Below are 15,949 nucleotides of genomic sequence, written 5' to 3' on the forward strand. Positions count from 1 at the left end.
GCTGTCTTATTGGCCCAAATAAAAGTAGTTATGATTGATTCAAGTTGTTTAAAATTATGAAGGCAGATAAAGGAAGGAATAGCTTGAAATACATACAAAAATCTTGGAAGCACCACCAGTATAAAAAAGCATTAATTCTTCCTACCATAGACATGGGGAGTGTCTTCCATAAAATAAGATCTGCTTTAAGTTGATTGATTTTCTTTTTCCAATTCAATTGTATTAATGTTTCAGGCTTTCTAGTGATTATTATACCTAAAAATGTAAAGGATTTATAGGGAATTTTAAATCTAGTGTCACTTAAAAACTCTTGATCTATATAATCAGAGACTGGCATTAATTCACTTTTTTCCCAATTTATTGTAAATCCAGAAAAACTATTACATTTTTCAAGAAGATCGAGTAATGGTGGAATTGACATTTCAGGTTTAGAAACATATAGAAGAATATAATCTGCATACAGTGAGAGATGACAGCGAGAGATGTTGGGGTCTTCCCTTGATCACTATAGGAGCTATTTTATAGGGTGACCATACATCCTCTTTTTCCTGGACATGTCCTCTTTTTTGGACCTTAAAAAAGCGTCCGGCCGGAATGTCCATTCGGCTTTAGTTGCATTATGATGTGCATCTGGTCTAATACTTCATTGTGTGTGTGTGTGCATATTTGCATTGCTTTAACCCCTCTTTGTAAGTCCCACCTTCTCGCACACCAACTGGTCGATTATAAGAGGCTTGCAGCAACTATTGGCCAAATTCCTGCCTGCCAATCTCTCCGCGAACACGCGAAGCGCTGCTGTGTTTGGCATCAAACAGTTGCTTGACAGTAGCAGCAAAAGACAGCTGAGTGGAAACAATGCCAAAACGAAAGTGCAACTTTACAGAGGATTTACACAAAAAATTCCCATGCTTTTGTCCAGGTCGAGATCCGTGGGAAACAGAATGTATGACATGTAAAGCTGGCACTTATGTGTCAGTTGCTAATAAAGGTGTGTAGCACTTCTCAGTAGAAGGAGGAGGCGAGACGCAGATTTCCTGGTTCAGGTAGGTGCTTTTATTTTCCTTACTGCAGCACATACACACTGTCAGGGCTTTTCGTTGTTGGATAACTCAGTCAAACAAAAACATCCACAAACTAGTTTACAAAATACATTCTCAACTTTGTAATACTAATAACTTTAGACTTCACAGTCCATGCCCAGGCTCTCTCTCCCTTCTAACTGCTGTGTGGCTTTATTTATGCCACTCTCCCCGTGCTCACTGAAATTAGAGACAGGTGTTAGACATAATTTAACTCAGGTGTAAGCGCCCTTACCGCTGTCTCTCTCTCCGGAGAGATGCTTGACCACGCCCCCGCTGCCACAAGGTGCAAGTGACTTAGAAGCACACATTAGCTCTGCGAAGCATAAAGGGTCAGCAAAAGGTGAAAGTTCATCAGGTAAATTAACGGACTACTTTTTGCGACCAGGTAAAATTATCACATTGCTTCATTTTCCATGGCCATTCAAAATAATAGTAATAGTAAATGAAGGTACACTCATGGCATCAAATATTTTATTTTAGTGCATGGACATTCAAAAGAATGTTGGACATTTTTTATTTATTTATATATATTTATGTTATGCTAATAGAGTCTTTTTCACTGTATTAAAGTTTGCATTCATAGTAACACTGTTTTGAACCCTATTATTCCACCCCCCGGCGAAAAAAAAAAAGGTGTCCTCTTTTTGGAAAACCAGAATATGGTCACCCTATATTTTAGGATGTTGTATAATGCTTGCAGCCAGTGGTTCCATTGATATAGCAGACAGAAAAGGACATAGGGGACATCTCTGTCGCGTGCCACGAGACAGTTAAAATGGTTTTGAAATGTCTTGATTTGTAATAACAGAGGCTTCTGGATGTGCATAAATTATTTCAATCCATTTTATAAATTCTGAACCAAATCTGAGTTTCCTTAGTACTGATATCATATATTGCCATTCTATTTGGTCAAAGGCTCATTTGGCATCTAGTGAAATTACGCTTGCCTTTGTGCTTTTCTTATTATAAATTATGTTAAAGAGGTGTCTCAGGTTAAAATGTTGGGAATAAAACCAGTCTGGTCCTGATGAATAATAGAACACACATACTTTTTCAGTCTGTTAGCTAGAATTTTACTTATCTCAGTTTCAGTTGGAATAAGTGAAACTAGACGATATGAAGAAACTTTTAGTTTATCACGTTTCGGTTTTGGGATTAGAGCTATATTCACTTGGTACATTGTTGGTGGAAATTTGTTGTGCGCAGCTGCACATTTGATCAAACAATGAATCATTGGAACAAGATTGTTCCTGAATTTTTTTGTAAATTTTGGCACTAAATCCATCTGGACCAGCTGCTGTGTTATTAGGTAACTGAGATATTACTTAATTCACTTCCTCCAATGTGATCTCTTCATCTAAAAACTGTTTAGCTTCAGTTTTAAGACAGGGGAGTGTAGCATCTGGACCAGTCAGACACACAATTATTCTTTATTTAATGAATAATCCAACAAACGTCTCAAGACCGTAGCAAGCAAAGGTCCAAGTAGGCCCAAGTAGACTCCGAGATGTCTGCTCTCCCACTGATCATTATCAGCTTTTACTCCCCCTTTGCTGACACTGGTCCAGCAACTAGTGGACCTCAGAGACATTCCAGGTGGGGGAAGGTAGCCATACGCAAAAGCAAAGGAATGTGGGGAGAGTAAGCCACTCCATTCCCCCATAGGAAAGACACATAAAGCCCATAAAACAGACTTTTCTTCATTAATTTCTATAAATGAACATGCATATCCCCAGGACATTGTTATGACAGAACCACTAGATAATGTAAAATTATTGGTATCATGCTTCCTATCAAATTAATCCTTGTGTGACACCCTGCACATTGGTGTATAAACAAACATAAACACACAGACACACACACAGTGGCCATGTGTCTCTCTCTCTCTCCCGAACTGGCACCTCCAGCTCGTCTTTATCCCCCTCCCGGCTGATTAGCCCGATTCAGGGCTGGCCAAGTGTCCTCACAGCCCGGCTCTGCCCTCCTCGTCGTCACACATCCCCTTTCATGCTCGACTTTTCTGCTTTCTTTTGTCTTGTCAGCATTTTGCAGGATGGGCAGAATGAACAAATATGTGATTTCTAAATGGCTGCAAGGAATGTTAATTTTAAAAACGCTATCTGGCAGTAATAGCACGATGTAAATTGCACAAGGCAAATTTTGTGAATAAAGCACAATCTATAATAAGCCTAATTTACATAGAAAGGAGACGTGTTTCCGCGGAAAGGAATGACAATGACTTAATTTAAATACTCGAGACGGAGTGCAATTTCAGTGCTGATTGTGGCTATTTAAACTAGACTTCAGGTGGTTTGGTGAATAAGAAGCAGGGTTTTGCGCTGAAATACCATGTGAAAAAGTGGCACAACTGTTTAGTGAATTGGCCCAATTCTCTCTTAACACTCTAAACTGAAATGAGCATTCTGTAATATGCATGACTACAATAAATATGATTCATGATTCATACCTACAGTTTTTTTCTCAAAACGCTTCTCAAATAAATATTTTACATTACACAATTTAAAAATATTATTTACATTTGTGGAAAACATTTCCTGAAAAAAAAAGAATGAAAAGAAAATAAGCCTTCATTGATTTGTATAAATAATTAATAAATAGCTGCTAATTTCCCAGCATATCTAAATATCTATAAATACACACGTGCAAATCATGACAAAGTATGCTCAGATAATACTTATCTATAAATTTATAAATTTGATTAAACATCTGAATTGGCCAAAAAAAAAAAGATTAAATTTATGAAAATCTGTAGAAAGATTTCTTTTAGAATCTTCGAAACAAATGTCAAATAGGATACACAGTGCTGATAATGCATAATGATTTGTATGGAAGCACATTCATTATTTTGTAGATACAAAGTGTTACTGCCATCTGAAAACATTTTCATATTAAAAGATAGAAAGAAACAGTCTTTGGAATTCAGTTAAAAACTCTCACAGCACCTTAAAAGGCATCAACAAAAGTTATATTAATAGCATGAAATGCATCAGATTTCTTATTTAACAAATGCAGAAGCAAAGTGCATTGTACTATTTAAATGGAGCAAATGTACATGAATGAGTTAAAGGTTTGCCTGTGGTTTTGAAAGAGATATGCTCAAGTTGAAGCTGTTTGCTGTTTGACTGTGTGTTTGATGCATGCTTGGATGTTGTTTGGCTTTAGAGTTTTACTGTAGCGCGAGTGCCAATCACGTTCAAACACAGCTTTTATCCGGCCAACTACAGTCGAGTTCCTCTCCTCCACCGTCTGACTGATGACCAGACCCACACCAGTGCTGAACACAAACTCACTGCCCACCCAGTTCAGATTCCCTTCCAAAAAACAAACACAGAATGATTACAAAAATGAAAATCCGGTCATCATTCACTCACTAATGTCTTTCCAAACCTGTATGACTTTCTTTCTTCTGTAGAATACAAATGGAGGTGCTTAATGCAAAATGTTAGCTGCCATTCACCATTCACTTTTATTGCATCTTTTTTCCATATATTGAAAGTGAATGGGGACTGAGGCTAATATTCTGCTTGATTTCTCCCACAGTAGTAGGAAAGTCATACGGGTTTGGAACAACATGAGGTTGTGTAAACGATGACAGACTTTTCATTTTTGGGTGAACTATCCCTTAAATACAGATGTGTTACACACCTTTGATTTCTTGTACAGTATATACTGAAACAACAACAGCATGACATATTATTATCCTTCATTCTAAATTAAATGAAAGCATGACCTGAGAATCTGAATGAATATGGATGCTGTTCTCACCGAGATACACAGATGTGTCTGTCACCATGTATCTGTTGTGATTAACTCCATAGAGATGCCCTCTGCTTGACTCACTTGAGCTGAAGAACTTCTACACGAAGAAGAAAACATTCACTGGAGGTTTCCACTTTAAGTTGATTTACTCATTTGACAGTAGAAAAGTGCCATAGAAAAATCTGTCTGGTCATAGTGGAGATTTGTAGTGTCTCAGATGTGTTAATTTTTTGTCAAGCAGTATCCACTGTACTTCACTATGATGATGTATAATAGTCTGATTATAGTCACAGCATTATATAGACCACAAATTATGTAAAACTATACATAATCCACTTCTCACATGTTTCATATAAACCGAGAACCTCGTCAAAGCTCTTTACATGTTGACTGGATAGATAAAGAACTATAACATGCAAAGACAGATGTACTGTACATACTGTATTTGAGCATGTGATTATATATGACTTACCGTCTCCAGTGAACAGTTGAGCGACTCCACACACAGTGTTTCTAATGACCACAGGAAGTTAAACATCATTGGATTGGTTTGCTCATGGCAGCTTACTAACAAGCGCACTTCGATGTTGTTTTTCAGAATCAAGGCTTCTCGCAGCATATTGTCGATACGTGACCAGTACCTGTTAAATTAAATAAGGTAAATCTCTGTGGTCATGAGTTGAAATATTATGCTGAGCAACTATCTCCTGTTTTCATTTCAGTTTTCAAATCCTCTTTAGATCAGCATATAGTACCAGTCTTACGGAAAACCTCAACCATTATACCTGTTCCCAAGATTTCCAAACCTGTGGAACTAAATGATTATCGTCCTATTGCCTTAACTTCCCTGGTGTTTAATTGCTTTGAAAGATTTATTAAAACTATTGGATCCATATCAATTTGCTTATCAATCCAACAAGGGAGTAGATGATGCTATTTTAACTTTGCTGCATCTTGTGTATTCACATCTTGAGTCTCCAAAAAATCATGCTAAAATTTTATTCATTGATTTTTCCTCTGCTTTTATTAATAATAAACCATATATTTATTAATATTAAACCATATATTTAGTTTTTTTGTAGATGGAGGCATGATCTTGTAGTTGTTGGACTTCATAAGTTGCAGAGTACAGCAGGTGCATGTGGGTTTCTCCTTGTCTGACAAAGCTATTACCAATATAGGTTCCCCTCAAGGCTGTGTCCTCTCAGAGGACATGTGACGCCATGCGAGAAGCAGACGTGTGATTGCGAGCTCTGCGCACTTTGCTAGTTTTTTAAGTATTTTCATGTTATAATCCGGTGAGATTCGATACACCCAGTTACATATTTGCTCTTTGAGGTAAACATGGCAAAGAAGTCAAAATCCTCAGACTCTGGAGACATTAAAAGACACTTACGTGATCAAGCTGAGGCCTCTGACGGGCCTGCGTACCGGGGACTTGATTTGGACGGCACGTTCGGGAGATGAAATCCAGCATCAACTGTCCAACATCTCGGTGATGCTGACGAAGGTTGTTGATGACTTGGAGGATCTCGCTGTAATACGTCGATCGATTACAGCAATGGAAACAAAATTCTCTGAGTTGGTCACATGTGAGAATTTTGTTTCCATTGCCGTAATCGATCGACGTATTACAGCGAGATCCTCCAAGTCATCAACAACCTTCGTTGACAGATGTTGAGAAACGAGTCTTCGGAAAGGGAATCATCCGCTAATCTGCCCGCGTCCAAAACAGACTTGGAATACATTTTGGAAAAACTTGAATATTTCGAAAATATGAACCGAAGGAATAACATATGAATTGTTGGAATTCCTGAGCATGAAGAAGGCAGAGATATGGTGAAATTCCTGGACGAGCTCTTCCCAATTCTGCTCGACATAATAGGCCATAAACTGGAAATTGAGCGAGCTCACAAAGTCCCTGCTCGCAGATCTGCTGAGGGAGACAGGCCCCGATCAATCCTGGCCAAATTTCTGAGATCATCCGATAAAGATCTAGTGTTGCACCAGGCGAAGAGCAAAGAAAAACTTTCTTGGAAGAATCACAATATTTTCTTGTTCCCTGACTTTGCGAATTCAACAAGAGAGAAACACGATTGGTTCAAGGAATGTAAGAAACTCTTACATCAACGGAAGATCGCTTTTGCACTGATGTTTCCGGCCAAACTGAGAATAGACACGAAGGACGGCAGCAAAGTATTTACATGTCCAAAACTGGCACTCTCCTTCATAAATACATTGGAGTGAGTAAGCCATTTGATGTTTCTTTCTTATATTAGTGGACTGACTCGCTGTTCAGTGACTCGATTGTCTGAGGAAGTTGGGCGCCATTTTTGTTTCTTTTTGCATTGGCTCCGCCTAGCGGCTGGAGTTTATTTTGTAGAATGACACTCCAAAAAACTTTTGCATTGATGGAAGTTCACTTTTACACTGAAGTTCCCGGCCAGATTGAGAATGGACACTTTGGATGACTGCAAAATATCTACATGCACACATAAATGACGTCTTTTATAAAGTTGACAGACTGAGTAAGTCATGGTGTATTTTTTATTTTTATTTTTTTTACATGGCCTCCAAGTGCATTTGACTCACTCAGTACACACTTGATCATCCGAGGAACCGGGATGCCTGTTTTGTTTCTTTTCATGCGGATTCTGCCTAGTGGCTGGAGCTTGTTTTGTGGAATTACACTGCTTCGGAACAGTGTTGTGGATGAATCTGTTCATTCTTTGTGCTTATGCCTCCTGTTGGCTGGAGTTTGTTTTTGTGGAGTATTTTTAAGGGACAGTAGAATGATTTTTCTAAGGTGATAATTTGCGCTTTTTGTCCACAACAGTTCCCCGTACCGGTGAACTCTGGATGCCTCTTTAATTCTTTAGCACTGTCCGGTGACGAACTTGGCAGAGGAGTAATGCCACCAGGCCCTGTACTCGTGGTATTCCCCTTTTTAGGTGAGCCTGTGTGCTTGGGCTCAGTGCTCCAAGTGTGGTGATTCCCCTTTGGTAATCCTGAATGATGTGTTTCCACTGTTCGATTTCCCCTTAGGTTAAACACAGGTCCCCTGTGTTTCCCCTCATCAGAGCTTTCTCTGTCTTGGCCACTGTGCTGCGTATCCTCTCTGTAGATAGGGTCCTCCTGTGGTATCATTCCATATGTGTACTTCCCCATTGGTAAGTCCATGTGAGGTATGCTCCACATGTTAACCTCCCTCCGGCAGGATGTGGTCTCCCTGGAGAGGGAAGAGCACTTCCCAGCGCTATTCTAGAAAATGCTCGGCGGGAGATTGCTTAACAGCAAATTAAGAAAGGCACCGCTGGTAGCCTACTTGGGTAAGTGCCCTCTCCCCCCTTAACGGGACTAGGGAGATGCCTTACCTAACTCGCTGGACGGTCACGACAGCAGCTTGCCCGTGTCCACTCTTCCGTGCCTCATGACACGGTTCAGCGCCTGCTGCATTTCCTATAGGAACCCCTAGTGTCACTACATCGACACAACACCGAGTGAGTGACCGAGTGGGTACTGATGTAACCTCTGTTCCCTGATGGAGGGAACGAGACGTTGTGTCCCTCCTGCCGCAGCGCTGAACCGGCCACTGACATGGCCGGGACTCTCTATCGGCTCCTCAGCATAAATCTGAATAAGTGACACACGCCATCTCCTTTTGTACCCATATGTCCGGGGCAGAGAGTGGCATGCAAATTTCACACGGCAATTTTTATTGGCCTTTTCTATTTTAAGCAAAGGTGATTGGGGCTTTCAAGATCGAACCCCTAGTGTCACTACATCGACACAACGTCTCATTCCTTCCATCAGGGAACAGAGGTTACATCAGTAACCAAGACGTTTTCTTTAGTGCTGGCTCAAGTAAGAGTCATTACATTGATAAGTAAGCATCTACAATACAAATGCCTCAAACAGATTAAAGATAAATTAGGAAGAGTCATTATTGTTTTAGCAGAAATTCAGGGGCAAAGGTTGATTCTGGCTAATATTTATGCACCTAACTCTGATGATCAGGGCATATAGATCTTGAAAGGATGTCGCAAGCTGCTGGCACCCCTCATGATATAATACTGGGAGGAGACTTTAATCTTTTGATGGACTCAGTCCTTGATCATAGTGAAGCAAAAGTGTGTAAGCCCCCTAGAGCAACAGTGATGCTTCACAGGATGTGTAAAAATCTTGGTCTTACAAATATTTGGAGACTTTTGAACCCATCTGGTAGGGACTATAATTTTTTTTTTCAGTCCATAAGATTTATTCTAGAATAGATTTTTTTTTATATCTAAGTCTCTCAATTCATCCATTGTTGATTGCTCAGTTGGAAACATTTTAGTCTCAGATCACACCCTGGTGAGTTTAAAGGTGTTGCCACATACGGAGAAAAAGAAATCATATAGTTGCCGCTTTATTGTATCCCTTTTGCAAAATCCTGAATTTTAACAAATGTTAAAGGCTGAAATCAGTGTTTATATGGAGACCAACTGGTCCTCAGTATCCTCTGTACTAGTTCAGAGGGTTCTTAGGGGTCGCATCATATAGTATGCCTCATTCATCAAAAAATCCAAAGCACTTATCAATAGTGGATTTGGAAGGGAATATTAAAGTGCCGAGGCAGAGCTGAAGCGCTGAATGTCGTCTAATGGCCTCAGAGAATTTACCCATTTGAAATACAGATATAATACTATTTTGTCACGGAAGGTGGAGTTTTGGCTATTCAGGCCAAGACAGTCATACTTGGGGGACAAAGCAGGAAAACTACTGGCCAGATATATAAAGCTGAGAGAGTCTTTTTCTACCATTCCCTCAGTGAAATCTGCTGGTGGATATATATTTACCTTGGCCATTGATATTAATAATGCTTTTAAAGAATTCTATTTTGATCTCTGTAGTTCCATGTCTTTGTCTACTGATGAAGATATTAGAAATTTTGTGGAACCATTAGAACTCCCTAAACTGACAACGGAGCAAAATTTTTTTTTTAATTCTGAGATAACATTGGAGGAGCTTGTCGAGGTAATTAAGGCCTTGCCTACAGGCCAGACGGCTTTGCCGCTGAATTTTTTAAATCTTATGTTACAGAACTGGCTTCACTTTTGCTAGAAGTTTATACGGAATCATTAAAGAATGGAAAGCTTCCGCCAACCATTACACAAGCCTGGATCAGTCTGATTCTTAAAAACGACAAAGATCCAAGCGAGTGTAAGAGTTACCGTCCAATTTCCCTGATCCAGCTAGATGTTAAAATATTGTCAAAGATTTTGTCTAACTAATTAAATGAAGTTATGACATCTCTTATACATATAGATCAGGTGGGTTTATTCGGGGCCACAGCTCTTCTGATAACATCAGGCGTTTCATCAATATCATGTGGTCAGTGGCAAATGATCAGACTCTGGTCACTGCCATATCACTTGACACAGAAAAGGCGTTTGATATGGTAGAATGGGATTATCTTTTTAAGATTTTGGAAATATATGGGTTTAGGAATACTTTTATTAGATGGATTAAGTTACTTTATAGACACCCGGTAGTAGTGGTACAAACAAATGGATTAAGTTCAGATTATTATACTCTGGATAGGGGCACCTGGCAGGGTTGCCCTCTTTCCACATTATTGTTCTGTCTTGCCCTGGAACCATTAGCAGCCGCGATAAGAAGGGAAGATGATTTTCCAGGGGTGGTGGCGGGAGGTATGGCGCATAAGCTTTTGCTTTACACAGATGATATTTTATTATTCGTTTCTGACTCTACTATATCTATGCCTTGCCTCCAAGGAATTATTAATTCCTTTTCTAAGTTCTCAGCATACAGAGTGAATTGGTCTAAATCCGAAGCTTTGGCTCTGACAGCGTACTACCCGGTAACAGCTCCTCAGCCGGGTGCCTTCCAGTGGCCCAAACAGGGCATTTGCGTATTTTATTCTCAACAAATTTGTGTGATTTAGTTAGAGTTAATTTTGACCCTTTAATAAAAAGGTTTTCGAGCGATGTGGGCAGGTGGGCTTCATTACATTTATCTATGACTGGGAAGATTAATTTTATTAAAATGAATTGTATTCCAAAATTCAACTCCCTGCTACAGTCTCTCCCTATAGATGTCCCCCTCTCTTATTTCAAGCAATTTGATAGCGTAAGTGAAGTCCTTCATTTGGAATAGTAAAAGACCCAGATTACATTTCGGTAAATTACATTGGCCGATTGACAAAGGTGGGCTAGGCCAACCCAAGATTTTGTTTTATTATTATGCATTAGGCCTCAGACATTTGGCTCATTGGTTGCTTCCACCTGAGAGAGCCCCTCCCTGGTTTTGTATTGAACAGGAAGTTCTTGCCCCTATTTCGCCATTGCAAAGCCTTTCTATCAAACTAACCAGAGACGTTAAATTACACCTCGTTACCTCGCATTTGCACGCCGTATGGACAAAAGAGTCCAGAGTGTTTAATTCTGACATTTATTTAAATGTTGCTTCGAGCATATGGCTGAACCCAAAAGTCCCCTTTCTGCTGGACAGAGTGGATTGTGAGGGAGGTTAATACGCTCATTGACCTATATGAGAGTGGAGTGTTGAGATCCTTTGAAAATATGGTTCACCATTTTGGGATTACCAGATCTCAATTCTTTCAGGTTCTTACAGTTGCACCATCTTCTCTGTACCACCTTTGGGAGTAGTACACAGCCCCCTAAAGCGGCAGATACCCTTGTGGTGCTGCTTGCTGCTTTTAGAAAAGGTCATGAAGCTTCAGCGTATTATTCCTTATTGATCCAGAGTCTTGGGGACGGGGCGTTAACATCTCTTAAGAAGTTATGGGAAAAAGATTTGAATTTGATATTGGAAGATGAGGAGTGGGGAAGGATTTTCAAAAATGTTAATATCACGTCCAGAGATGCCAGGGTTCGCCTTATGCAATTCAAGATATTACACTGTTTCTACTGGACTCCATCCAGATTATTTAGGCTTGGTCTAAAAGATACACCCACATGCTGGCGATGCTAGTTGGAGGATGGAGATATAACCCATGCCTTCTGGTCTTGTCCTAGGATTTAGGAGTTTTGGTTAAGAGTCCAGAATTTTGTCTGCGAAGTCCTGGGCACTCAAATTCTGTTCTGTCCCAGACTTTATGTGTTGGGTGATGGGGCGATTATTGAAATAACCGATATATAAGGTGGGTCCTCACCAGCGTGATGATTGGGAGACAGATAATTCTGAGGGGATGGAATTCAGTGGGCGCTCCTGCTTTTTATGAATGGTGCACCGAATTGGGCAAGGAAGCATCATTGTCATATAGACAGCGTGGCAGTTCGGATGCATATGACAAGAAATGGGGCAGGTATTTGGCCTTTTTAGAGGGTACTCAGTGAAGGGCAGTGGAGAGAGACATTTTATTTGGGTATATATTTGTTGAATTTTATTTGTATGTGTATATACTTTCATTTTGTGCCAGACCACTAGATGTTTGTAGTGTGGGGGGGGTTCAGGGGGAGGGACATATAATTTTATATAATTTGATTCTGTGTGTGTATGTTCTGTTTGTTTAATCCTGTTTTTGAATCAATAAAATGTTAATATATATATATATAAAAAAAAAGGCTAATGAAGCTGACCACACATGGAAAGGGAGACTATTCCATAGATTAGGACCTATTGCAGAAAAGGCACGGTCACCCTTAGATCTATAGCGACAATGAGGAACCCTCAATAAAAGTTGATCAGAAGAGTAAGGGTGTAGAAGGTTACTGATATATTGTGGCGTGAGGCCAGATAGTGCCTTGTAGACAAAAATCAGAATTTTTAAATCGACCCTGAATTTCACAGGAAACCAGTGTAGAAACGCTAAAACCGGGGAAATGTGATCCCTCTTTCTTGACCCTGTTAAAAGCCTAGTTGCCGTGTTTTTAAGTAGTTGTAGGCGGGATAACGTGGTTTGGGGCAGACCAATGTACAATGTCTATCCTTGATGTAATAAGTGAGTGGATCACAATTTCCAAGTCTTTATGGGAAAGAAAATGTTTTATTTTAGCGATAGATCTCAGGTGGAAAAAGCTACCCTTGACAACAGCACTGATCTGCTTATTGATAAGTAATGAGGAGTCTAAAATCACTTCAAGACTCCTGACATGATCTTGTACATTCGACAACAGAGACATTGTCACCTAACTGGGCAACCAGGCCAGGTAAGGAGGACATGGAGGAACCTAAAATCAGAACTTCGGTTTTGCTTTCATTTAATTGTAAGAAATTGTTTGTCAGCCAATGTTTAATATCTTTGAAGCAATTTAGGCCGTTCTCAGATGAAAAATTCTTGTCTACACTCACTGGGAAATAAAATTGGGAATCGTCAGCATAACAGTGATAAGATATGCTGTACTTCTGAAAAATAGAGCTCAGAGGAAGCATATACAAGGAAAATAAAAAGGGTCCTAAGATTGACCCTTGAGGAAAACCACACTGTAATTGAGCCGATGTAGAAGATGAATTACCTACATTTACAGAGAATGTCCTTTCTTTTAGATAGGAGGAAAACCACTGGAGGGTCATACGGCACTGAGATCTAATAAAACTAATAAGACGACAGGTGAACCTGAATCCATGGATAGTAAAATATCATTAGTGACCTTCAACAACACAGATTCAGTGCTGTGCAAGGGTCTGAAACCAGGCTGAAATGTATCTAAAATGTTAAATGTATTTAGATAGGAGTAGAGCTGCGAATAAACAACTCTCTCCAAAATCTTGGAAATAAAAGGCAGTTTGGAGATTGGTCTGTAATTGTTGTGTATTGCTGGATCCCAAAAATTTTTTTTAACAAGGATGTAGAATTGCATGTTTAAAACTACTTGGAACAACTCCACTTCCTAATGAGCTGTTAATTATAGCTGTCACACTGGAACTGATAGTCATGAAAACTTCTTTAAGATGGCGTGGAAAAAGAATATCCAGCTTGTAACTAGAACACTTAATCTTGGAGACTACATCTGCTAACTGTACTGACATAACTGGTTCAAAGTGAGTCAGGGAGCTGGACAGGGAAGGAATTAGTGGTTGATCAAATTGTGCAGGTACAATCGCACTTTTAATCTGCTCAATTTTGTGAGTAAAGAAGTTTAAAAATGTTTCACATGTCTCTTGGGTGGCGTCCAGAAAAGCATTTGTAGTTGGGTTTAAAACAGAATCAGTTGTTTTGAGCAATACGTGTGGTCGATTTGCGTTATCAGAGATTAATGTATAGGAAAACGTAGCTTTCGCTTCCTTTACAGCTCTTTGATAGTTAGTTAAACACTCCTTTAAAATGTCATAAGAGACCTGAAGCTTGTCTCTTTTCCAATTGCGCTCTGCTTTTCTGCACTCTTGTCTGAGAATGCGGGTGACATCATTAAGCCAAGGCTGTGAAACACCTTTAACTCTCCTTGGCTTAAGCAGAGTGACATTATCAAGTGTAAAAGTACAAGATTTATTAAAAGCTTCAACCAAGGGGGTCACGTGATGCCATGCGAGAAGCAGACGTGTGAGCGACTAGCTCTGCACACTTTGCTAGTTTTTTTTATTATTTTCATGTTATAATTCGGTATGATTCGATACACCCAGTTACATATTTGCTCTTTGAGGTAAACATGGCAAAGAAGTCAAAATCCTCAGACTCTGGAGACATTAAAAGACACTTAAGTGCTCAAGCTGACACCCCCGAACAGGCCGCGTGCCAGGGACTCGATTTGGAAAGCACGTCAGGAGAAGAAATTCAGCGTCAACTGTCCAACATCTCGGTGATGCTGACAAAGGTTGTTGCTGACTTGGAGGATCTCGCTGTAATACGTCGATCGATTACAGTGATGGAAACAAAATTCTCTGAGTTGGTCACAAGAGTGGCAGATGTTGAGAAACGGATCGATTATCTGGAATCATTGGACAGGGAATTATCTGCTAATCTGCCCTCGTCCAAAACAGACTTGGAACACATTTTGGAAAAATTGGAAAATCTCGAAAATAGTAGCTAAAGGAACAATATACGGATTGTTGAAATTCCTGAGCATGAAGAGGGCAGAGATGTGGTGAAATTCCCGGACAAGCTCTTCCAGAGTCTGCTCAACATAACAGGCCATAAACTGGAAATCGAGCAAGCTCATAGAGTCACTGCTCGCAGATCTGCTGAGGGAGACAGGCGCCGATTAATTCTGGCCAAATTTCTGAGGTCATCCGATAAAGATCTCATGTTGCGCCAGGCGAGGAGCAAAGGAAAGCATTCTTGGAAGAATCACAATATTTTCTTGTTTCCGGACTTTGCGAATTCGATGAGAGAAACACGGTCAGTTCAAGGAATGTGAGAAACTTTTACATCAATGGAAGATCGCTTCTGCACTGATGTTTCCAGCCAAACTGAGAACAGACACCAAAGACGGCCGCAAAGTATTTTTATGCCCCAAACAGGCACTGGCTTTTATAGAAACTATGGGTGAGTAAACTATTGCATGTTTCTCTTGTAAGTGGGCTGACTCGCTGTTCAGTGACTCAACTGTCTAAGGAAGCTGGGCGCCATTTTTGTTTCTTTGCGTTGGCTCCGCCTAGCGGCTGGAGTTTGTTTTGTGGCATGACTCCTTCAAGAAACTTTTTCATTGACGGAAGATCGCTTTTACACTGAAGTTCCCAGCCAGATAGAGAATGGACACTATAGATGATGGCAAAATATCCACATGCCCACACAAAGGATGTCTTTTGTAAAGTTGACGGACTGAGTACGTCATGATGTATTTTTTTTTCGTGGCCTCCGAGTGAATTTGACTCTTGATCATCTGAGGAACCGGGATGACTTTTTTATTTTTTTATTTTTTGCTGGTTCCGCCTAGTGGCTGGAGCTTGTTTTGTTGAATAACACTGCTTTGGTGGAGTATTTTTGCGGGACATTGGAATGATTACGTCATATGCTGCACTCATCACAGCCAGCTCACTGAACACTTGTCTGTCTGTCTGAGGAAACTGAATGGCTTTATATCGGTTGAAATTTGTATTGTGGAGGAACACACCTTTGAGACAGTTCTGTGAATGAATCTACACATTCTTTGTGTTTATTCTGCCTATTGGCTGGGGTTTGTCTC

At 40.0% G+C, this 15,949-nt stretch overlaps 1 protein-coding gene across 1 annotated transcript in view; it reads right to left on the reverse strand.

The window, feature by feature from the left end:
* Window positions 1-416: 416 nt before the first annotated feature.
* LOC127411741 (inactive phospholipase D5-like) overlaps window positions 417-15,949 on the reverse strand; it is a 166,876-nt gene continuing 151,343 nt past the window's right edge. The window contains exons 8-10 of the mRNA XM_051647472.1: window positions 5,335-5,503; window positions 4,869-4,959; window positions 417-4,414 (exon numbers count right to left, since the gene is read on the reverse strand). Of these exons, the coding sequence (XP_051503432.1) occupies window positions 4,200-4,414; window positions 4,869-4,959; window positions 5,335-5,503 (475 nt within the window). The 3' untranslated portion in view covers window positions 417-4,199. The remainder of the gene's footprint in view (window positions 4,415-4,868; window positions 4,960-5,334; window positions 5,504-15,949) is intronic.

The sequence above is a fragment of the Myxocyprinus asiaticus genome, chromosome 21 (assembly GCF_019703515.2).
Source record: "Myxocyprinus asiaticus isolate MX2 ecotype Aquarium Trade chromosome 21, UBuf_Myxa_2, whole genome shotgun sequence".
Taxonomy (NCBI): domain Eukaryota; kingdom Metazoa; phylum Chordata; class Actinopteri; order Cypriniformes; family Catostomidae; genus Myxocyprinus; species Myxocyprinus asiaticus.